Consider the following 24,384-nt stretch of genomic DNA (forward strand, 5'->3'; position numbering starts at 1 on the left):
CAGTAGCACTGAAATTACTTTCATAGTTTTTCGTATAGTTTGAAAATATTTTGTTAAGAAGGAACATATGGAACAGCATACATATTGATTTATATACGTATAAGCTGGTTCCTTTGAGCATGTTGTGACTTATGTTATCCACGCAATATGATTTATAGGCTGGTAAAGTGTTAATTACATCTAAAACGTCTTGTTCTGTTATTACTGTATTATTTAGCTTGCTATTAGTTTTCAGGATACGTTTTCATAGGTGTACACCGTAGCAGCGAAAAATGAAATAATTCATTATACTTCTTCGATATCTGAAAATTTCCAATAATCGTTCAGTTTCACCAGCAGAATGAGTATTCTACAAGTTACGAATACATTTTTCCTTTACTATATTTTCTGGTTACTGAGTTTATTACATACTATTTTGTATTTTTCCAAATGACTTGGGAATCATAAGAGCTAGACATATCCATAAGATACAAATAAATAAATCGGTGAACACTAGATTGATAATTACAACATTATTACAGTTCAATATCGTATTAGTAGGTATGATTCTAGCTCTACTGAGGAACTATTCGATGATATCTAATGTGATTGATTGATTAATTATATTTTACGGCGCATCAGCACAATTAGGCTATTTAGCGCCATACAAAAGATTATATGTAGGGTTATTTAAAAGTGGTAAAAGGTTTCTTATCGACCAGCGATATAAAACCAAAGGATTGAATGTAAAACGAAAAGATGGAAACGGTAATAAATAAAGCTTCCCGATCAATGGGTAATGTAAATGGTGCATTTTAATGACGACAGATGAAAATGTATTGAATGTAAGGAACGGTATCTACATTACATAAAACTTCTCAACGTGATGGCATAAAAGTTATAGTTTAGAATGAATGTTTACTTCTTCTAATAATTCTAGAATGCAACTTAGGTTTATTGTATGAAAGGGTTCCTTAATGATTCATTGCAAGTAACGAACTCTGGTGGGTCTTCACCTTTTAGTATATGAGAGTGGGTTATATACGTATGACCAATTCGAATTCTTGCGATGACTACCTCCTCTCTACGGATGGTTATGTAGTAAGGAGTCCATTCTCCTAGGGTTGGCTTGATTGCATTAAGTTTGTATGATGCCTGCCACTTCTGACGTAAGGACCTTTAGATACTAGGTTTAAAATCAGTATATGTTATTTTAAAATCAGATGGTTCGAGGGATAGGGTCATTTTAGCAGCGCGATCTTCTTTTTCATTACCTTTAATACCGATATGGCTGGGTAACCAACAGTATACTATATTGTGGGAAATACTCAGCTCGGTATTTTTGACGAGAATATTGGTCAATAATGGGTTCTCCAGTTTTCTACTGTGTAGTGGCTGAAGTACTGATAGTGAGTCGGAGAAGATGACGCTTTTTAAAATACGTGTGTTTTCGATATAATGCAGAGCAAGGTCTATTGCTCTGATTTCGGCAGAAAACAAATTATGTACCATTTGTCAAGTGAGCTTGTGTTCTGTGTTTTCCACAAACGAAGGTTGCAGCAACCTTTTCCTCGTCCTTTGTCTCAGATTTTTCTTATCGTGTAACGTAAAATGTTCTTTTGGTTGTTTAAGTACCCAGGGAGGTGTTTCGGAGATGGGCATTTTCTGAAGTTTAGAAAGATCAACTTTGGTACTGTCAAGGATGAGTGATATTCTAATGCTAAAGGAAGGCATGGCGTTTGGTTTATTTTCGTATAGGGTTTTGTACTTGGGTTGAAAAACAGACGAAAAAGCAGTGTTCAGAGGGTTTGATCTTAATTTCAGAGCATACTGTGCGGAAAGCATTTCTCTACGATGTGATAAAGGTGGTTCATTCGCTTCAGCGAGGAGGCTTTCACACGGGGATATCTTAAATGCTCACAGATTCCTTGATGGTGGATTGGATCAAGCATTTTCAAATATGACGTTCTGGCTTAACCATAAACAACGCAACCATAGTCTAGTTTGGATCGAATAAACGTTCAATACAAATTGAGGATGACTTTTCTACCAGCACCATAGTCAGTGTGCGCTACTACTTTAAGTTGGTCAAGAGATTTTAAGCATTTAGCTTTCAAGTTCTTTAGGTGTGGAATAAAAGTTAGTTTTATGTCGAAGTTAATACCTAAAACTTTGTTTCCTTAACAACTGGAATAGGTTTTCCGTCCAGCGTGAGTTTAGGTTCATCATGATGTCTTCGTAACTGACAGAAATGCATGCATACCGTTTTGGGTTTAGAGAATTTGAAACCGTTAGGACTAGCCCAATTTTGAATCTTGTTTATATTTTGTTATAGTTGTCTTTCAATCGTATGCATATGCTTTGATCGATAACATATTAGAAAATCATCAACGTATAAGGAGCAATCCACACCAGGAGCCAAATACTTGGTGATACTATTGATTTTTATGTTGAAAAGCGTCACAGATAAAATACTGCCCAGGGGCACACACATCTCTTGCTCGTGCAGTTCTGAGAGGACAGAGCCCAATGGTACCTTGAATTCTCTGTCTGAGAGAAAGTTTGATATGAAACAGGACAGACGACCTTGTAGACCCAGATCGTGCAGGTCATTTAGTATCCCGTACTTCAATGTCGTGTCATAAGCCTTTTCTAAATCAAAGAAAACCGATACTAAATGTTCCTTCTTGATAAATGCATCGCGAATAAATGTTTCCAGTCTAACCAGATGATCATTGGTGCAATGGCCATAATGAAAGCCAGTTTGGAAAGGAGATATTAACAACTTGTTAGTTTCCACGTACCATACAAGCCGGGAATTGATCATTCGTTCCATTGTTTTGCATACGCAGCTCGTCAGAGCAATGTATCGATAGCTGTTAGGATCTGCGCTATCTTTACCTGGTTTGGGAACTGGTATTACTTTTGGTTCTTTCCAAATGTTTGGTACATTACCAGTAATCCATAAACCATTGAAAATTTCCAGAAGAACTGTTAATGATGATTCTGGACGGTGTTTCAAAAACTGATAATGTATTTCGTCAGGCCCAGTGGATGTATATCGTGGGCCTTGTTCAGAGATTCCATCAGCTCAAACAGTGAAAACTTTCTGAATTATTAGATGTGACTTTCAACCGTGTCTCTTCTTTTTGACTTTTTAATCTTCGGAAGGCTTCTGAATAATTAGACGATGAGGAATGTTTAGTGAAACTATCAGCAAGTATATTAACTATGTCAAGTTTGGAATTGAAATTCTTGTTGTTTAGTTTGAGATGTCGAAAGGAATTGTGTTTTCCCTTTCCATTTATTTTGCGGATAGTGTCCCAAACTTTCTTTATAGAAGAACGAGAATTTAAAACTGAAGCATATTTTTCCATGATGCTCTTTTACTTTCTTTAATCGTGCGGCGGGCTTTGGCCCGAACAATACGGTACCTATTTAAATTTTCAGTTGGACGATTATTAAATGTTCTCAGTCCTTCTCGGCGTTGTCTAATGGCCTCTTTACATTCTTTGGTGAACCACGACTTTTGGGTTCTTTTACAGTTCGGTGAGGACTTGGGAATTGATTCTTCTGCAATCTTGATTAAAACAGAAATAATCTATCGAAAAGGGTTATTGTCGTTTAAAACGGTATCCCTGTTAAACCTAGCTGTGTAAAGTGTTTCAAATTTGGCCTAGTCGGCCTTCTTTATATTCCATTGTGGAATTGCTTCGTCACTTGTAACGTCGGTGTTCTTAAGAGAGATTGATTGGAAAGTGATCACTGCTGTGAAGGTCATCAGCGACCTTCCATTCATAGTCCAAAAGCAGCGATGGGGAACATATTGTCCAATCGATACAGGTTTATATACCCATTCATGGGTGTAAATATGTCGGTGATTTGATTTTATATAGAGCCACAAATCGTGTCTAGAAATGACGTCTTCTACTTTGTGGCATCTGTTACTTATGTGATTTGATCCCCATAAAATGTTATGGGCATTAAAATCCTCGAGTAAAACAAATGGTGCGGGAAGTTGTTGAACAAGATTGTCTAATTCGTTTGGTATTAGGTTGGTGTTCAGGGTAAGTAAATAGAACAGAATGTAATCACTCGATGTAGAATGACGCTTACAGCAATGGCTTGCAGATTTGTGTTTAAAGGGATGACGCTATAAGGGGGTCTATTGTTCACAACAATAGAAACTCCTCCTTAGGCCATTTTTAAAAAAGCTGTTAAAGAGGGAGTAATTTTTAAGTGTGATATTGTCCGTATCTTTCAAGAATGTTTCCTGCAAGCATAGTATCGCAGAATCTTGTTCATTTAGAAGCAGAGGAATGTCATAGTAGTTGGCTTTAAGTCCTCGACAGTTCCATTGTATGACGGAAGTACGGGGGTGAATGTTTTGTTGGTAGGTCTGGAGCTACCTTGAGCGCATGGAGCAGTTTCTTCTGCATCCATGATCTCAATGTCTCCAAACCTGTCATATAATTTGATGGGGTCATCTGACCCCTATTGCTGCCTATTTACTGGAGATTTGTTTTTATTCTTTGGTGATTTCGTTGGTGGGCTATTAATGAAGGTTGTTTGAGTAGATGCCGAGTTTTTCTGTGCTTGGTAATGGGGCGTATATAGGCTTGGTGTTGAATCAGGTAAATCTGTCTGTGTTTGAGCGTCCTTCGTTGTTTTGGGATTATTCTTCACTACAGTGGAGAAGGATGGGCCAGAAGGAGCTGTTTTGGCCTGTACAAGTTTTCTGGCTTCTGGATAGGGAATGTTAGATGTGTATTTTACCCTCTGTATTTCCTTCTCCTGTTTCCAAGTTGCACAATCCTTAGAATTGGCGTGGTGCTCCTTTCCACAATTGACACAATGCGGACTTGCTCTACAATCAGATTCCTGATGAGAATGGTCTCCGCATCGGCCATATAGTTGGCTTTTTGAGCAGCTGTCTTCGTGATGGCCATATTTCTGACACGTGTAGCATCGAAGGGGGTTCGGTATGTAGATCTTGACCTTCACTTTCAAGAAGCCACCTTTGACCACTGTGGGTACTGTTGGTTTGTTGAAGGTGAGTACAGTGGTGTTGGTGTCCTGCAGATCGTTATTATTTTGATACGTATTCTATGGACTGCAGTGACACCTTCGTTTTTCATCCCTTCAATGACATCTGTGTTGCTGACTCCAGCCAAGTCACGACAGCGATTCACGCTTTTGAACGTATTGAGTGTGGTGTGAGTGAATGACATCACTGTAAACTGCCACACTACAGACATCGTAGCGATATGAATGAAAAATTTGTTAAAGCTACGTTAAAAATCCAAATCACACACACACACACACACACACACACACACACACACTCCGTATCTAAAACCAGTGTTATTTCTTGTATCAAGTTTTCAAGTATACCACTGTTACTAAAGACTTTGTCATACATTTGCGTTGATATTATTCTAAAAAATAGTTTAAATAGACTATGTTTCCAAATTATAAGTAGGAACAGTACGTACCTAAATATAAAATCTGTATTAGACAGATATTTGTTTACCACTGTCTATGTTGAACTTCTATATACTAGAAGGCAACCATTCTTAGGGGTATGTTAAAGAGGGTAAATCTAGCTTACAATAGCTGAGAAGAAAATTTATCTTTATCACAGAATTAGGCAAAAAAATAAATTGGTTTTGCCTTAGAACTATTTGACTATTTTTGGTTGTACATGCGTACAACTTATATAGGGTGAATAAGTATTTTTCTAGGTAAGCGACTGTACTAACATGTACCTCGCCGGAAATTACTTGCGACGAGGGACATTAAAAACATGATATGCACGGGTATTTTACCCTGACTATTACTCACTCTCCAATGCATTTAAGGAAGATCAATTTCTAACCGACACTGGTCGTTTTGGATCTCGTCAAGGAGTGTACGCTCTCCATTGTTCTCCAGCCATAGGGGTGTTACATTTATATTTCATTTGATATGCGAAGTTAATTCAGTTTGTAATGTCATATCGTGTAATGATGTATTTATTACAACGCAGATTCGAACTTTGAATTACAAGTTGCTATTAGAGGTTAATGTATTAGCATATATCTAGAGATTTTACAGAATCCATTATTATGACCAGTTTGGTTTTATTGTAGCTGACTATGACTAGAGCTGTCTGAAGCTGTTTACAGCTGCCTGGAGTTTCCAGAGTATTTAGGGCTGCGTGCTGTCGATGCGTATGTATGCATGTACGTATGTCTGTACATGTGGTGGAGCCACGGAAGTAGACGTAGCTAATTCAAGGGTGCTGTATGCTGTCTGGAAGTGTGTATAAGTATGACTGTACATGTGGTGGATCCGTGAAGGGTGCGAGCGGCCGATAAAAGTGTGGGCCAACCCAAGGACTCGGTGAAACTGTGCGGCTCATCAGTTCATGAATCGTACGACTGTACAAGGGTCAAGATGCATATGTGTGTACCAGTTTTTTGTTTCATTTGAGTACATTTTTATTTACATACGATTATTTGAATCTTATTAGTTGTATTCCTTGAGATATGTGAATCTCTCTCATAGTGCATACCATTATTTGAAACACATTTGAATACCTTGACATTATTTGAATCCTATTCGTAGTACCATATGTGAGATTATGTTAATCTCCATCATAGTGCATAATATTATTTAAAACGTATCTGCAGTCCATGAGGTTTCTTGAATCTGTATTACACATTGAATTCATATTTTTTATTTTCAATGTGTGAATGTTTGTGTAGAGTGATTGGATCAATCGTATGTTGAGAGCGTAAGAGAATCATTGTATTTATACACCATATATTTTTCTAATTCATTTAATAAATTTCCATCTCTCAAACCTTGTGTTTGTCTTATTCATGGAGTCCAAAAACCCACTCGGTTTCTATTCTGCGATAATCTTAGACACGTGTTTTATTTCGTTTTACAGACGTATATATTTAGTCCATACAAATAGCAACACCCATCCAACAAAAATCAATATAATATTAAAAAATACGATGCCTTTCAATTCGTTTTCTTAAGATTACTTTATCGGTTTTCTTTTTGGGGCCTCATTTGCCGTTCGCAGAAGAGATCAATTAATAACCTTGTGACTTATAAATGAGTCATGTTTGTTTATTTCTGGACCTAATGCTTAGAATGTATTCTAAAGAAAGATTGGTTTTTAATTTGAAAACATTTATAATTACTATTTGAGGCTAAATTAACCGTCACTTTGTACTTAATATAATGTAAGGGACTGGCAGATTGCCAAACACATGAAAACTGATCTTACACTAGTTAGCATTGTTCCAAAAGATCATAACCACCAGAACCCACCATTTTGTTTTCTCTTGTTAATTCTATGAAATTTGAATATTATTACTAACAGCACGGCGGCAATAATGACATATGCCAGAAATCTGTTTTTCATCTTGCTATAAACAATACACTACAGATGATACAAATACATTTTACCTACATCTTTCAACCCCAGCCGCCCCCTCCAATAAAAAAACAACAATAGCAAAAGCTGAGTATCAACTAAGAGAGCAGCGAGCAGTACAACAAGCATTATGTGAAGTTAGATATGGAAGTACTTATTCTTGAAAAAGCCTTGAATGCGATACGAGGATTGGGACTGAATATCGCTTCAGGATGGAGCCTTCGTGCTCAAGCCAAAAGGACGACACTCTTGCTATTTTGGGAAGAAAAAGTTCACTTAGTAATAACTGGAAAAGTGGCCCTCAGAGACGACCAACTAACCCGGCCAGTAGAAAATCAGTCCCTAGTTTTCTCAGTATTTTAAGGATAAGTGAACTGGTTCAGTGTTTCAAATAAAAGGTCAGCGTAGATATATCCGACATCGGCTTATGTATCCAGAACGTATACGCTCATTTATCGAATAAAAATATAAGAATAAAAAGACAGAGCGATATGCTTATTTTTTTTAAAAAGTTGTTATTTCTTTCCGTTAAGATTTTAAAGTTTGTGTTCAATGAAACCTCTGAATAAGAGAAATAAAGCAAATAAAGTTTCTTTAAGAAAACTAGAGGCTGACAGTGACTGATATTTATATAGTTGAAAACTTTGACCCGTTGTGGTTGATAACATGCTCAAAAGTAATGTATACATTTAGAAGTCGCATAGTTACTTAAATAAGACATGACCTTTTCCGATAGTCAAGGGTAGATAAAAGTCTGATCATTTCAAGTAGCATACAATGATCACAGAGTTGTTGAAAATGGTATTAGTTTAAGAAAAGCTCTTGTACTATAATAAAACAGAAAATGAACATCTTTAAATATGAATCTATTGGGGCTTATTTATGTCACTCGAATTTATAAGGTCTAAAAGCCTGCTTACGTTTTCCCACATGTAGAGTATCACGAATACTTCCTGTCTCGTAAAGGTGTTTACCAGTCAGTTATTTCTTCATTTACGTCAGTCGCATTAATTTAAGTGCCATAAACATTGACAACAGGCAACGTGGACGTGACACTTTCATCCAAATATTTACAGCAAAGTCACAACTGAACTCAGATCCCAATAAATACTTTCGGGTCAGTACCAGCGAATGTATTCCCAATCTATTTCTAAAGTAATTGTCCTTTCGATTTTTGGAGATGATCCTTGGGTAAGCATTCGCCAGACTTGATATTGATCTAAAGGTAATCGTTTTGTCTTTAGGATGTAAGCATTATGGTGTGAATGTCTTTGTGTATTTTGGCGACAATGCACAGTGAGTAATCTGTCATTAATACGTAACCAGATGTGAAATCCGTGATTCATGAAACGCTCTTTTGTCTACAGTTTGGACTCTCACAAAATGCCGGATGACATATGACAAGAACTTAACTATCAGTTCAATTTTGAAGTTTACTTTAGATTAATATATGACATTTTAGGATTTGGACACACTTGTGAGAACTAAAATCTCCAATCGGAGGACTCGCACCAAAATGTTCCAATTAGGATTTATAGGATCGTCGAATTATGTTTAAAGTTCTATTACGCATACAGAATTACTTAACTCTTGCAAATGAAGAAAAAGAAAATGCAGATGAAATGTTTCCTTCATTCCTTGATCAAAATTGTAAGATTTTCGTATCGTGATTTAAATTACATCAAATTTCAATCAAAGGTATTGATTGTAGTCAAACCACTACCCGTTTGATTATAGTCAAACCACCACCCGTGTGATTATAGTCAAACCGGGGGCCCCGAGTGGCCGAATGGTCTAAAGCGCACACCGTTACGGATCACTGCCATCTCACCTCTGTCTATGTGGGTTCGAGTCTCAGTAGCTTCTCGTCGGTCGGTGGTTCTTCCCAGGGTTTTCCAGGGTTCTTCCTCCACCACTTATACTGGCCGCCATGTATACCGAGTGTGTGCCATACCAACGCACCGACTAATTTCCTATTTTTTGATTTATTAAATTTATTGTAAAAAAATAACATTGTTGACTTCAATTTATCTTGAACTCCCCTCCCCCATGTCAACAATTGTCAAGCTTCTTCACTCCCCCTCCCCCATTTTGTTGACATAATTAATGGACGCCCCCTAAAGCTATTTATAGTATAAAAATTCTTGATAGTAATCGTTTATTACATCTGAATGGTTCCGTGTCACAACAATGTAATAAATTATGCAGATGCGATTTTCCCAAAGGATTACAAAATTGTTCTCTATTAGGTTCTCATATCAGTCACCAATCTGGAACTGATGAGTTACTAACAATGCAGAGAATTATACTTGGTTTTCTCTGTTTTTTAACAGGTAAATAATGTATTCTTGACATATTTTAACGCACTTAACTACCATTTGTTTGGGATCAAAAGTAAAAGAATTTAACTGTCACTAAGAAAATTTAATTTAAAAGAATTTGTTTATTTTAAGCTGAGACATGCAATGCATTTTCCAATCAATTTCAGCATGTCTAGGTGATGAAAATTCCGTGAAGGACATTCCCAAGTCTCGGATATCTGGTGGTGAGAGCGCTTACCCCCATGACTTCCCCTGGCAAACCTCTATTCAGTACCGTACAGGCTACCACTTCTGCGGAGGGGCTTTGATTGACCCTTACTGGATCCTGACTGCAGCCCATTGCATGGAAAACCATCCGTACATTCTCTCTCTCTCTCTCTCTCTCTCTCTCTCTCTCTCTCTCTCTCCAGTAGCGGACTTGAGAGGGCTCAGGCAGGGAGTTTCAGTGATTATTAAACTTCAATCGCATCTTTCCAGTCGCAATAGTTTATTTTTCATTGAAAAGATATCCTGTTTAAATTTAAGCAAACTTAATCAATCCCCTCTTTCTCGCTATATATAAAGCATACAAATCATATAGCGAATAGCAGTCCTTTCAGGTACACTGGATGCAGCAATTGATCACGTATGTCAGGGACTGATTATGATAAATAAATGCAATAAACAGACAACGGACAGTGCTAAACTATATCTAACCAGTCTGAGTTATTTCGACTACAAATGAGTCTTTTTCAAAGGCAAATACAAAACATAGACACACAAAAAAGGAACGAAAAATACAAAAACGCTGTGGTTACAAAACTTTACACGACTATTTCTACAGGAACGAAACGTTTACATGCATTGTGTTTCACCCGTTTACTTCAACTTGATGTGGATGCTAAAAAATATTTTATATTGACCCAGAAATCGATGAGCCATAACGACAGTTGTTATTTTATTAATTTATGTAAGTTCAAATTGTATCCCGGATATTTTATTTATATAGTAGTAATTAAAGCTTATTGAGTGATCAATAAGCAAATTAAGAGAATTATTTAAAAGAAAATGGGTTAATTTACTTAAAGATGAAATTTTATTTGTTACCATACGCCCACAGACTGCTAGTCACATATAGCTTTATTTGCAGATATTGAGCAAGTAGATAAAGAAATGGAAGATTGTGCTGAAATTTCTTTCATATTTTTACATGGATTCTTATTTGCAGCCCGTTGATAACTGAAAGTAATTATTGCACCATAGAAAAGTTCTGAGAATCATCATATAGTCCTATCAGATAAGGCTATCATATTTAGTGATTCCGATTAATGTAATTGTTTAAATATTAGGTGCGGTCATAGAATCGTTTGTATTCAGCTGTATTTCATATATAAGACATTTGCTTAATTCTGTTCATGCTAGATATACAGGACACATCACAGAAAATAGCGGAATATAAATCATTGGTAAAGTCTTTTAACGGCCTCAGTCCGTCATTACAGCGACGACAGAATGTTATATGAAAGTCAAATAGGTCCAGACTTTCATATTTTGATCAAGTGAAGGGCTGCATTTGCTGTAGCTATATAAATATACAAAATGGAAAAGTACATGTAGTTGAGTTATGTTAAACATTTTCAAACAATACTATGATTTGTTTATGATTTTATTTTGCAGGCCGGGTGAAATACAAGTTGTTCTTGGCGAGCACACCTTGTCCACAATAGAAGACTCGGAACAGTACAGAAATATCTCTCGAATTATCATAGTAAGGACAAAATGTTAAGGTAGCATGAACAGATAAAGTGTAGTTTGTACTACAATTAGATCTTAAGGTAGCATGAACAGATAAAGTGTAGTTTGTACTATAATGAGATCTTAAGGTAGCATGAACAGATGAAGTGTATTTGGTACTGCAATTAGATCTTAAGGTAACATGAACAGATGAAGTGTATTTGGTACTGCAAGTTGATACTAAGGCAAAATGAACAAATGACATATTTTGTACTGCGATTTGATATTAAGGTAGCATGAACAGATGAGGTGTATTGTGCTGCAATTCGAGACATTTCAAGTCCATCTGATTTATTTTGATGTACAATGTCAAGTTAGTCTTGCATTTTGCTGTACACTATCAATTATTTTAATTTTTTTATTCTGATGTAAGAATTGTTACTGTATGCAAGGCGATGGTAAAAAATAACTCAGTAATGCCTAGATGAGCGTTGTTTGTGTCCAAGTTGTGCTTGTTTATGTGCGCGCTCGTGTGTGTAATAATGTATGTTACTTCGTGTTTGTGTGTGTCTTAACTTAATAAATGTACTAAGCTTTTGATTCTCCTAGCAACTTATATTAAACTCATAAAATATTTTCACAAGAAATGATTATCGGCTGTTATTATCTAGAAATATAATTATATAATAATGCCCTTGTTCATCCACCTTTTTTCCATCATCTTTTCGTTCAAGTTTCATCAACTGAATCCCTTTTTCAGAACTCTTCACTGCATGGCCACAACAGGTATTGCTCCCTTGTATTATTGGTTTTCTACATCAAAATTGGTTGATTATGGTTTCATTTACTTCTTCCACTTAAATTAACAACTGTAGCAATTCTTCTTATACAGTTATCGCCATCGTCATTACCATAAATTACCACCACAGCAACAATATGAAAAATACAACAATTACTCCTACAGTTGCCATCACTAGGACAACTGCTACTAAACGGCAACCGTTACCACTACCAATATCACTATCACTATCAGCATTATCCATGGCTAAATTTTATTTGTAGAGTGAAGAAACAAAACATAATTTTCTTTCAGATGATTACGGAAAATGTGTGAGTTGCTAAAGTTGCTTTCAGTGTCTTTTTTGCTGTCTTTTTATTCGTTTGCATAATCCTGGAGAATAAACGATGCTTAATGAACAATATAGGTTATATTTAATTTCTTATGTTTCATGTCAGTTCGCCGAAAACATAAATTTTAAAACACCATCTTCGGCTTCAATCCCCTTTCTTATAAGCTTCAGGTCTTTTAAACTCTACTGTGTCTATCTTATAGAACCCCTTTTACAACGGTGCTCGGCCCGAATACAACTACTATCTACCTTACGACCTCGCCCTGCTGGAATTGACGACCCCTGTCAACGTTAATTACGTCGTGAAACCGGTCTCTCTTCCTGATCCGAACCTTAGTTACAACAAAAGAATTTGCATTGTCACCGGATGGGGAAAGACAGGAGGTTGTTCTACTTTGCATCTTTTTTTTTTTTTTTTACATCAATCAAGTTTCTTCGATTTCAAAGTTGTCCCAATTTAAGCAAACATACGGTCATACATTTCTAGGTAGCCACATGTTTATTTGTCTATGTTCATCTTACACGTAGCAGTTGCGACCGCTGCTTTAACTTTTCTTTTCTAAAGTAATTATTGTGCATTAAAATTGTATGGGGTTTAACAATATCTATTATGCATAACGTTTGTAGTCAGGCCTGGCCCTAGGATGTGCGGGGCTCAGGGCAGTATGCAGGGTCCAAGGCAGCAAGCCATAAGCGTGGGGCCCCAAGTAAAAAACAAAACACAACTGCATTTCATGAAAGCGCGGGGCCCAAGACGGTTGCCTCGTTCGCCTTGCCTTAGGACCGGGTCTGCTTGTAGTGTATGATGTTGAGGGGAAGAACGAATTAAAACGGGCCAACCTGAGAGCACTTCATTACAAACAGTAGAACCTTTCAATAAAGGATCACTTTACACAGTGCATTTCCACTGGAAATTACACGATGGATATATAAATAATATTGTATATGTAGGTTCTACCTGGCCACAATTAACCCTTTATTACTCAAATACCTAATCACTTCCGTCCTCAGTCTGGTCTTTGATAGTTAATTATAATCATTATAAAGAAATCGTAGATGCCAAAATGACCTTTCTAAAAAGTGAATGTCTTTGATCCACATTCAAGGACTACAAAGCGCATCGAAAAGAAATTGATATGGAAATCAATGGAAATTGCACAAAAATCGACGAATTTATGGTTTGTATCTGAATAGCATCAATATACTTGTAATAGTTTCAAAAATCACTGGTATGCTTAAAAACAGTTTATCGCTAATATAGAAGTTGGAAAGAATTTGTAAAATTTACAGAGTGATTTCAATTATGGGAAAATGTCCGTTGTTTTTTTTTTGTGCATGATCCAGGCGAATGTCAGCAACAATATGAAGACAGATCCCCAAAACCTGTCTAATGTTTTTAAAGCCAGCCTGGAATGTTTTCGCCTTTCGTGTATGTTTTATAAAGCGTTTCTGTATTTCTTTAGTGAATGCAGATGGTGCCGATATCCTACAAATGGCTGAAATCAACACTCTGGATAATTACGTGTGTAGATATACCTGGGGCTACTACATATATTATGGAAACATATGCGTTTATACGTACGGAGTTACACCTTGTCAGGTATGTGATTTTGAACACTTAGGTCACACGCTGTTTATAATATCTGTTAAAAATACACACACACCCATAAAACGTAAAAACAACATACATAACTGGTTTTCTTATAGACTGTTCAGAACGGTAGAGAAAGTTAATACCAATACATTAAAAAAAATGAATGAATGCACATAAACTAAATGATAAATAAATGAAAGTTACTGGACCAGTCAGACTTTAGTATTTTACAGGAAATAAAACTGACTAGACCTGCCACACCATGAAGACAGTGAACGAACACAAGCACGCATTGCTTGAAAGTTTACTATATCTAAAATATTTTCATGAGGCTACATAATAATAAGTTCAACAGATTTTTTTTTAGAGAGATGTCTGTAAGAGAATAGCGTTTTCAATAGTTATGTGCCCCTAATATGTATCTGTATTAACCAGGTGTCCGGTTTAAACATCTGTCTGAAATATATACATATGTCCACAATAGTCATGTCTCCGTAATAGACTAGTGTAGAAATGAAGACACGTGTAATGTATTTGCTGTTACTATTTATCTTTGTGAGAGCTATTTATAGCATCAGTACAGCATATGCAAATTTCCTTACATCGCCACTTTAAACTGCAGCGTGTAATGGTTTATGTATAAATGCAAATACATTTTTGTGTAGCCGATATAATTAGTCGATCTTGACGGAAGCTGCTGATAAGCCATTAAAGTCAAACGTGACAATTAAATGACTTTGCGTTATCTGGGGTGTGCACCCGCAAGTATAGCTGATACATATATACAAAGTTTTTATGAAATATGAAAACCTGAATGTTTTCATATCGTCCAGCATAGTATTATACTTGTACCACATGTATCTGTATTCATTCTTGTTACATTACAGTTGTCAGATTTCATAGTGCAGTTTTACCCTAACGTTTGAGCTTGAACATTTTCAAAGCCAGTAATATTTTCTGCAATGTTTATTTTGTATTGATACTCTTTGTAGGCACGTCACTTAAGAATAAATAATTGACACTTTGTAAATTCGATCTTTTCATTTTGATGCCAGGGTGACAGTGGTGGCCCATTAGTGTGTCTGGACACAAATGGCTATGTATTGGTTGGGATCTCCTCATGGGGTGATATCGATTGCGGAGATCATCCTTCCATATACACGAGAATCACTGAGAATCTCGGCTGGATCCATGACGTCATCGACAATGATGGTCACCATTAATGACTGTCGCTTTCCAATAAACACAGCTCCAGAAAACGCATATGTCAATTTATTTTATGCACATGAGTATTCCTTCTTATTTGTTTTCTCTTTCCCTCCCACTTTATGTACAGAGACAGAGAGACAGATACATATATGTCTGTCTATATATATATATATATATATATATATATATATATATATATATATATATATATATATATATATATATATATATATATATCTGTCCATCGGCTGGTCCATCAGTCAATCATCTTTTAATTTAGTGGGTAATATAAGCTATGAAAATTTTGTCTGCTTTATATACGGCAGCGAATGTGCACCGTAGAGTTGATGCTGCTTCATTTCATTCATTGTGTTACAAAAATAAACCTTTTCATGCCTGAAACTATATTAATAGATTTCTTTAAAAATAAATTTTAATTAAAAAAGAAGAAAAGGATGGCATGTTATTATGATACAACAAATGTATTTTAAAAAAACGACCTATTTACAATAATCGCGAGAAAGCCTTAACTGCAAAATGGAATACAAACGTTGACAATTAAAATGAAAATGCACGAAACAAGCTTTTACCCTTGCCTCACAAGGTAACCAGAATTCCTAGATTGAAATGGTTTCAATTAAGATTTTACACATATTGTAAGATTTTACATTTGGCAATAAATAGTTTTTTAATTATGGACAGATTTAAAGTAATTTGTGCTATATATGAAAAAGCTCTGTAGAAGTTTTATCACATCTTCCATGGGAGTGTCCAAAAGCAGAATACAAAATGATAAAGTGTGGGTCAATCAGTTCAAACATTAGAATTTCATCTTTGCGTAATAGATCATAAAATATCTGTTGATGCGATTAAAGCATTTATATTTCAGTTTATATTATATATTCATAACCGAATATTTAATCATGAATCACCAAATTTTTATCATTTTGAGAAAGAATTTTAATGACACTTTCTGTCAGAAAAATATTCTCTATGCACAAACTCCACACGTTGAAATTTCGATACAAATATGCATCTTTTCAAACAGTTCTTTCTAAACTGAATATGAATTTATCGCCTTTTACGATTCTGTCCTTAGTTAGATATCTGTTGATGACATGTGGATGTAGCAATTTGTTCCGTATCCAAGTCCAGTTCGAAAGCTTGATTTACCTCCCTTCCAGAGTAAATGCAGAGTTATTATTCTTGCAACGCGTGTACATCAACCACTTCTGGTTAGCATGGAAACTCTTGAAGTCCGAGATAAAGTTTCTACCTAGAAAATTGCTACCAAGATATAAACAGGGGGAGAAAAAAAACTTTGTAACAATTTTGTATCTTTTTATTGAGATAAAAACCGTAAAGTATCACAAATACTTAAATAGGGATTGAAATGGATGTATGTTCAACGGTCTTAAACAATCCTGGTTGCTAGGATACACGATGAAAACTTTTTTTTTCTGACGAAGTAAATGCAAACACAAACCTCCTTAAGGTAGACAAATAGGTCAAGCACCTGAACATTATTTCTATTACCATGCTATGTTAGTGCTGAAATCTTAATGGTCGAAGACAAAAAATGTTGTTTTGATGGATTTCTTTGTTGTTTTTGTTGGTTTTTTTAAAGTCCGAGACAAAATGTCTAATAGCTGACTTCCATTGATACGATAATGTGTATTACAATAGTTGACTTCCATTGATACGATAGTGTGTATTACAATAGTTGACTTCCAATGATACGATAATGTGTATTACAAAAGTTCACTTCCATTGATACGACAATGTGCATTACAATAGTTGACTTCCATTGATACGATAATGTGTATTACAGTAGTTGACTTCCATTGATACGATAATGTGTATTATAATAGTTTTAAATGTGTCATAAACAGCCAAAAATATTTTTTAGTCCCAGAAATACTTATTCTTCGGGGGGAGAATTCTTAGTATCATGAAAACTTTCGCTGAAGTTCTACTTCTCTTTACAATTGGAGCTTTATTTATTTCGACAAAACTGCACTCTACATTATTTATTAATTATGATAACAACTTTCTACAACATGAGAACACTCCGACAACAGCATTTGTTTGGTTAATTCTACAATTTAAAGATTACAAAACCAATTATATTGTGGAGTTTTTAACATAGAACTATCCGATGATAAGAAACTATCTATTCCTTTGCGTCCTCTTTTACAGTGTGTTACTGAGATTGCTATACATGCAATTTATATGCATTTCATTCTATATTGGTGAGACTGTGAAATTACAATACATGGGGGCATACTTTCAAAGGACCCTGAAAGTAACTTTGGAATCTGCGTAAAGGCTGACCTACAAGAAGCTCATCTGCAGGATAGCGGTTTTGGTTCACATCTTGATTTCAGTTTTCCTTGCTGTATCCAAACAATGACTTAATATTCATTATTTAGATATAAGATAAACATACGTAAATCAATTAGTTTTTTTTAATAGCAACAACGCAATAAAAATACGTAAATCAAATAGGTTTTTAATAGCAATAATGCATATGCATTTGCTTGTGATCTGCAAAAAGAAAACTATTTCAATGGCTCCTTTTTGTAAGGAATTAGCACAAAAACATGGATAACTTTCACAATTTACATGTTTCAATTCAAGTGTCATGATTTTCTGTGAAGTCATAAATGAGCCTTGGGCCTCTCGGATAAATACAGTTGATATTATACATAAAAAGTAAAATACAAATATTAAATCATTATAATTGAATAACTGTGCAGCAAATAAATAACCGTTCTTTAGTTTCACTCTTAATTAAATTATCTGCAACGACAGTGTTTGTTTGAACGTGAATGCATTGTCAAATTCGATGAGTAGTCCTGCTCATCTGCACTCTTAAAACGTTCCGTTTATTGAGTTATCGGACCTTAAAATGATTGCATGTATTCTATCATATAATGTTATGTATATTTAGAATGTATTATTTGTTGAGTTTTTATTAATGGTTATGCTACATACATTTGTATTTTGTATTTGAATCTGTCCAGAATCAAGTTCACCGTGTACCTGACTAGGGTCATTGGTTTTGTATTTTTTTAAAAAAAAAAACAAACAAAATAATACAGAGCTAATATTTCTCTGTCAGTATTGATTATGTAACGAATATTTAGTCGTATGTCCTCATTTCCTAATAAAGTCACGCAAATACACCCTTCCCTCGCGAGGTGTCGTGATGCAAAGAAGTAAAGTAAGGAAAGTATTAACCTTACAAGCCACACATATGAGATGTTTTGTATTGTATAAATTGTGGAGTAATGTAAAGACTTGTAAACTTGTATCTTTCTCCAGTATTGGGCACATGTCAATAGCCATAGATGGGTAAAACATATATGTAAATTTTCAATTTTAAATTTTCACTTTGTATTCAAGGGAAATAAATTATATGTAGAATTTTACAAAACTTGTTGGTGCAAGGTGTGCAAGGTGTGTCTCGTGGCGACATGGACCACAGCAGCCTGCGTCTGATTAATCATGGTCATTCTAGTCTAATGTTCTTGTACAGTCCTGGTGAGATCTCGGTCTGTCTCTGTTCCTCGCTGACTGGTTCCAAAGCCTTGTTATTGTTTATAATATGTTGTATAATTAAGTCCTATATCTCTTTTATGGCATTAATGATACCTTGCCCAGCCAGGACACAACTACATTGAGACGCATGTGGTACTGGTTGGGTAAGAATGTCGTCTGCTCCTGTGATTGTATTGTCTACTTGGTATTCTTCCTGTTGGAAACGTTGGGACATTTTATCTTCATGTATAAGAGTTGTCGTAATGAATTCCATCACTCCCTGTTTTGCCTTGTATTGGCTCTAGAGCTGGGAAGAAAGACATGTCTAGGGTGGCAACCTGGATAGGTGAGGGTTTTCTTTTACCCAAATATTTTGAAGATGTATCCAGGTTATAATTCAAGATGCCCCTTCCAACCAGTGGAAAATATTGGTTGATACGTATTGCATAGTATTTCTTCTCTTCAATTACTTTATAACTCTTATTATACCTTCAATGATGTTCTCCAAAGTGATGGTCGTGATCAGGAAGATCATTAAAGGAGGTGGTCCGATTTTCACACAGTCGTCACAGAAAAGGCACCTGTTGATAGTCACGGATATCTTCTTTCAGGTAATGAGCTACAATTTTGCCTGTGTTGCTCATGTGACTGCAAATCATCAAGACGTACAATCGATATCTCTTCATTCTCGCCATTTCTGAAACAGAAAGTTGTCTGTACAGGCTCTCTGGTTACTAAGTAATCAAAAACAGGAACAAAGAGAAAAAAAAAACGATAATTTATTATGATAATAAGATAGTGCTGATGGGATGTGAAGTGCAAATGTCAATGTTAAGTCACACTGAGCGAAAGAAAGCGATAAACCCTGCTTCTGGTTTGCGAAATATTTTTTTTAAAACAATGTATCCGTCTATTTTCTGTTACTGTTTACTTATCGTTCTTGCCCATCTTTAAGGATTATGACTTCTTATATGAAAAATGTATATGTTACAAAAATATTGTGTGCAGTGAAGTAATCATTTTGACCTTATACGTCGTAGGTTATAGTGTTTCACAAACTTTCATCAATTACCTTAAAGACTAGAATTGGCAATACATACGGCTATACGATTTTCTGTATCAATGTTTTTCGCTGCCTTGCTTTAATCTTACAAAACAATTTTTCCAGTTTAAGAACCATTTCTTTCCTCCCACCATGCACACTTAGCACGAGATTGCGAGGGAATGTAAACCGAGATGCACACAATCATTATCTGGGCAAAGTTTAATTTGTGGTGATGGTGGTGATAGCAAGTCAAGACCAATGGATATTCTTCCAATTAAAATTTAATTTATAAACTTCATTTTGCCTTAGATATTTTTCCTGTTCATGATGGCGCTGAATATATTAATCCTCTAAATTTATTTAGTTTTGCATCCAATGCCCGGAATGTATCTACAATAAAGCATGCAACATCTGATGTGATGAGTGATATTTTATCTATAATTAAACTCAACAACAACAAAAGCGACGCACGTTATATCGCCTTTGGTTGGAATAGGTGTCTCTGTTGTTGTCGGTGTTGCTGGTGTCCTGAATATTATCACGAAAAAATATTTACATGTACTTGTAACAAATTGCATGAGCACAGAGAAATAACTTACGCTGCGACTTATGCGTGCATACAAATATCATCGACATTGTCAGCAGGGTCAAAGGAAGGCACAATATCAGACAATGAATTTGATGCAATTAGGGATATTTCTTATCGAAGTCACAAGAACGACAACACATCGTTGCCAACGTTGCCAACGCCACATATAGAATCCACCGTATAGATAATAATGACAACATAAATAACCAAACAACTAGAACAAATCATCGCTAACACAACATCGACGACGACCACAATGATATCAGCAACGTAAACACAGTTGGAACTCGATATTGGTTTTCCATCTCCAATAAAAGCCCTGAACTGTCGGTCACTTGAGATCGCACTGTCACAATTACTAACTTATTATATTTGGCCAAATATCAGAGAAGACTCATTTGGTGGATTAGACGCCAAAATTACACTGGTATTCTCGCATAAAACCAAGCGTGATTAGAATGGGCGGCTAATCCCAGAGTGGAAAGTCGTTAGCGTACCAGGAGAGTCATATCAAATGGAACAAATCAATGACGAACTTCAGCGTAGAATTAAATCAATAAAAGGAAAAGAATCAAAGATCGCTATCAAAGTACAGGAGCTAATGTTGAGTTCTGTCACTGAAATATCAGAGGGGGATTCTGTGGAATTAAATTACGCCGCTGACCTGTGTAAATCATCGATCAGAAGAGTGCTTGATGGTCGTTGGTAACACCAATTGTTGCTGAACAAAAACCAGAACCACACAAATGTGATTTTATTCCGAAGAAAATAATAATAAATGACACTGGAGATTATTTTAACCATTATTTATATAATATTGTTCCGGTGTGGAGTTATTTCAAGTATAAGCATTTAAATCAAGTATTTATTGTACACGATGGTCATACCTTGGCGAACCAACCAGATCCCAGACTTGAAGATTTTAGAAGACCGGAGGAATTGTGATTGAACTGAAATATATTAGAGATCACATATATGATAAAGATGTTTTATTTCGAAAATTCTAAACAAATTACCTGATAAGTTATATCAATGAATATATTGAAGATTTCTCTAGAAAAATTAATATTTAAATTTGTATGCACACATACAACGAATTATTAGACATATCTATAGACTGTATAGAGTAAAATATGAATTAGAATCATTGCAAAAAGTTCTAATAGAATTAGTGATTAACAAGTGGGGAAATGAGAAAAGAGATGGAGTAGCTATACCGCGTCTGTGCAAGCATTACAAGGGCAGGCGCAGCAGGTATATGTTCTTTACAGCTTTTCTCCGGATGTCCCTCCGGGTCATTTGATTGTGTTGGTGCCCACTAATTCTGTTTATTTACGATGTCATAATCCATCGCAGTCACGAATACGTTTGCTCCTAACCGACCAGGATGGTAATTTATTGGACATACGTGATGAAGAATTGATCCTTAGTTTATATGTGCGTGACAGACCATGAGGGCATACTATGATGAAAAAAAAATATTTTTTGGGTACCGGTGACGTTACTATTCTGTGGATTCCTTGGCGGATTCTGCGGAAATCTTAGCGGCGGATTGAAAGCAATATGATACAAGTTTGTTAAGCTGTCTCGCGCGTGTACTTACAGTTGGTCGCGTTTCATATTGTCGAGACCAACATGATCATATAGAGAGATACATAAAAATAATGATGTCGTATTAGAGAAAGTAGAATAATACAATGGAGAAAGCTGAAAAAATATTGATCCCGATGAATTTAGATGCCATCCAATATTCGTTAATTACAAAGCGAGCAGAGCCGGTGCTATACGACATTTTCAAGATCAAAAAACCTATCGGCGTTGTCGAAAACACAAGCTACATGCGATTCACTGTCGAGAAAAAGATATCATTGACACAGATTTGTTTATGAGTGTTTTAACAACGTTATCGATTATGGGTTATTTATTGACCACGTCAACTCAAACAGAAGATACGACCATTTGGAAAATTTACATGCCATTACACAAGCGAAAATACAATTCGTGGAAAGACAGGAAAACGCAAAAAAAACCGCGGTCAGTTAGTTCAATAAATTTAGAGACGGGAGGGAAAAAAAAGATTTTTCGTTGATGTACGATGCTAGAACATATTTCGATATCAATCCATACTGAGTACAGATTGTCGCAAAATGTGTAACTAACTCAGCTAATTCAAACTTGTTTAATCAAAAAATAAAATTTCAGTATATCCAGTAACGTAACGTATTTTTCCAAAAACAATAAATTACCAGAATCTCATTTTTACTCAAAATTTAGATATTGCTATGGTCACGTGTTTGCGATAAAAATACATATGCGCTATTAATAACACGCAGGGTTTCCCACATGAGGTTGAATGCGCTAAATATCTATGCGCTATAACTCGCTGGTATTTGCAAAGTAAAATCGATAATTGTACACTTTGTAGAGAAATCTATCTGTTACATTAATAATAAATACTTGATAAAAAAATTATACGGTCTATTTCGTCAAAATTATATTCTAAGTCTGTGCAGTAAGTGCATATGCTCATATTAATTAATTTATCGTATATTCTTAACTGAGACAGTGGCCGAACTGGTTAAGGTGAACAGACAAACTTTCGATCGATTAGTGAAAACGTCTCGATGGGTTCGATCCAAAAACCGCGATAGACATATTATCAGCATATGCCACAGATGCTTTTATAGTGGGGTGAACCCGCGATGCAATGAAAAATGACGAAATGATGTTAAATGTTTACTTGTAAACTTATAAAAATAAAACTAACCCAGGTGCACTTACCTGCTACCCTCCTCGAACCCCAATAAGGGTGTAAATTCTATAGCACCCGGGGTTCACTTAGTGTTGTGTGTATGCCTGATTATAAATTAAAAAACCAAAAATGGTCTTTTGCACTGTCTTTTGCGATTTTGTGTTATGTTATATTATGTCTCTTGTTCATAACAGCGTCTGATTGTACAATCGAGGTTTTATTGATGGGTGGCCGCCATTTTTTTTAGGTCGCGCCCCCCCCCCCCCCCCATTGGCCTTTGGATAGTGCAATGAGTCAATACTACTTGGGTAAGATAGCACTTTTTTAAGCCCACACTTTGGGAAACGAGGCCTTAATGAGCGGCTCCCCCCCCCCCCGAAAAAAACAGAAAAACCCCACAAGACAACAACATCGGCCGCCATTTTTTATTGGTCTGTCCCCCCCCCCCCCCCCGCTGCTAATATTCAGAAAGTCCATATGTTTAACATGTTTATCATGGTAGCTTGATGCGGGTACAAGGGGAAATGTAATGATAAAACTGCGCACCATTATGAATGAATTAATATATCATACACAAGACAAAAGAGCGAGACTGTCATGGCTCACGATCACTTCATATACAGAAGGTAGTCTGGATTAAAGAGCATGACGGAAATACATAGTATCCATTTATGCTAGTATTCCCCTCATGCTGTAATGTTGGTACCACTGTTACAAATGCTAATAATAAAAATGTTATCTTTGTATATCATATATGATCTGTTCAAATATTCATCTGGGAAAATACTTTTTATGTCCACTTTATAAAACAATATTACGCTTGATATTGTAAATTGTCTTTACTTATCTTATTCATATCAGATACATTTTTCCACACAGGATTTTGGCTGACGACACCATTATAAATAAAGAATAAATTATGCTTTATTTGTTACTATGTTCTCTCTTTATTCTTTTATTTATATTTAATAATGTCATAAGCATATAGCGATAATGAATTTATTTCACTGCCATATTCAGAAAACTTCAGAAAACAAAGCCTTCACAAGAAATCACAATTTAAAGTATACTTGA

The 24,384-nt window shown here is 35.6% G+C and overlaps 1 protein-coding gene across 1 annotated transcript; it reads left to right on the plus strand.

Moving 5' to 3' along the window:
- The first annotated feature begins 9,632 nt into the window (after positions 1–9,632).
- On the plus strand, positions 9,633–15,431 carry LOC149797933 (chymotrypsinogen A-like). Its single transcript, XM_089960502.1, has 6 exons — positions 9,633–9,747; positions 9,903–10,092; positions 11,392–11,482; positions 12,782–12,962; positions 14,042–14,178; positions 15,228–15,431. Exons 1-6 carry the CDS (start codon positions 9,708–9,710, stop codon positions 15,393–15,395), a joined length of 807 nt encoding a protein of 268 aa, XP_089816628.1. The 5' UTR covers positions 9,633–9,707; the 3' UTR covers positions 15,396–15,431.
- The last annotated feature ends 8,953 nt before the right edge of the window (positions 15,432–24,384 follow it).

This window comes from Sinohyriopsis cumingii, chromosome 6 (assembly GCF_028554795.1).
Source record: "Sinohyriopsis cumingii isolate HCF-2022 chromosome 6, ASM2855479v2, whole genome shotgun sequence".
NCBI classification, from domain to species: domain Eukaryota; kingdom Metazoa; phylum Mollusca; class Bivalvia; order Unionida; family Unionidae; genus Sinohyriopsis; species Sinohyriopsis cumingii.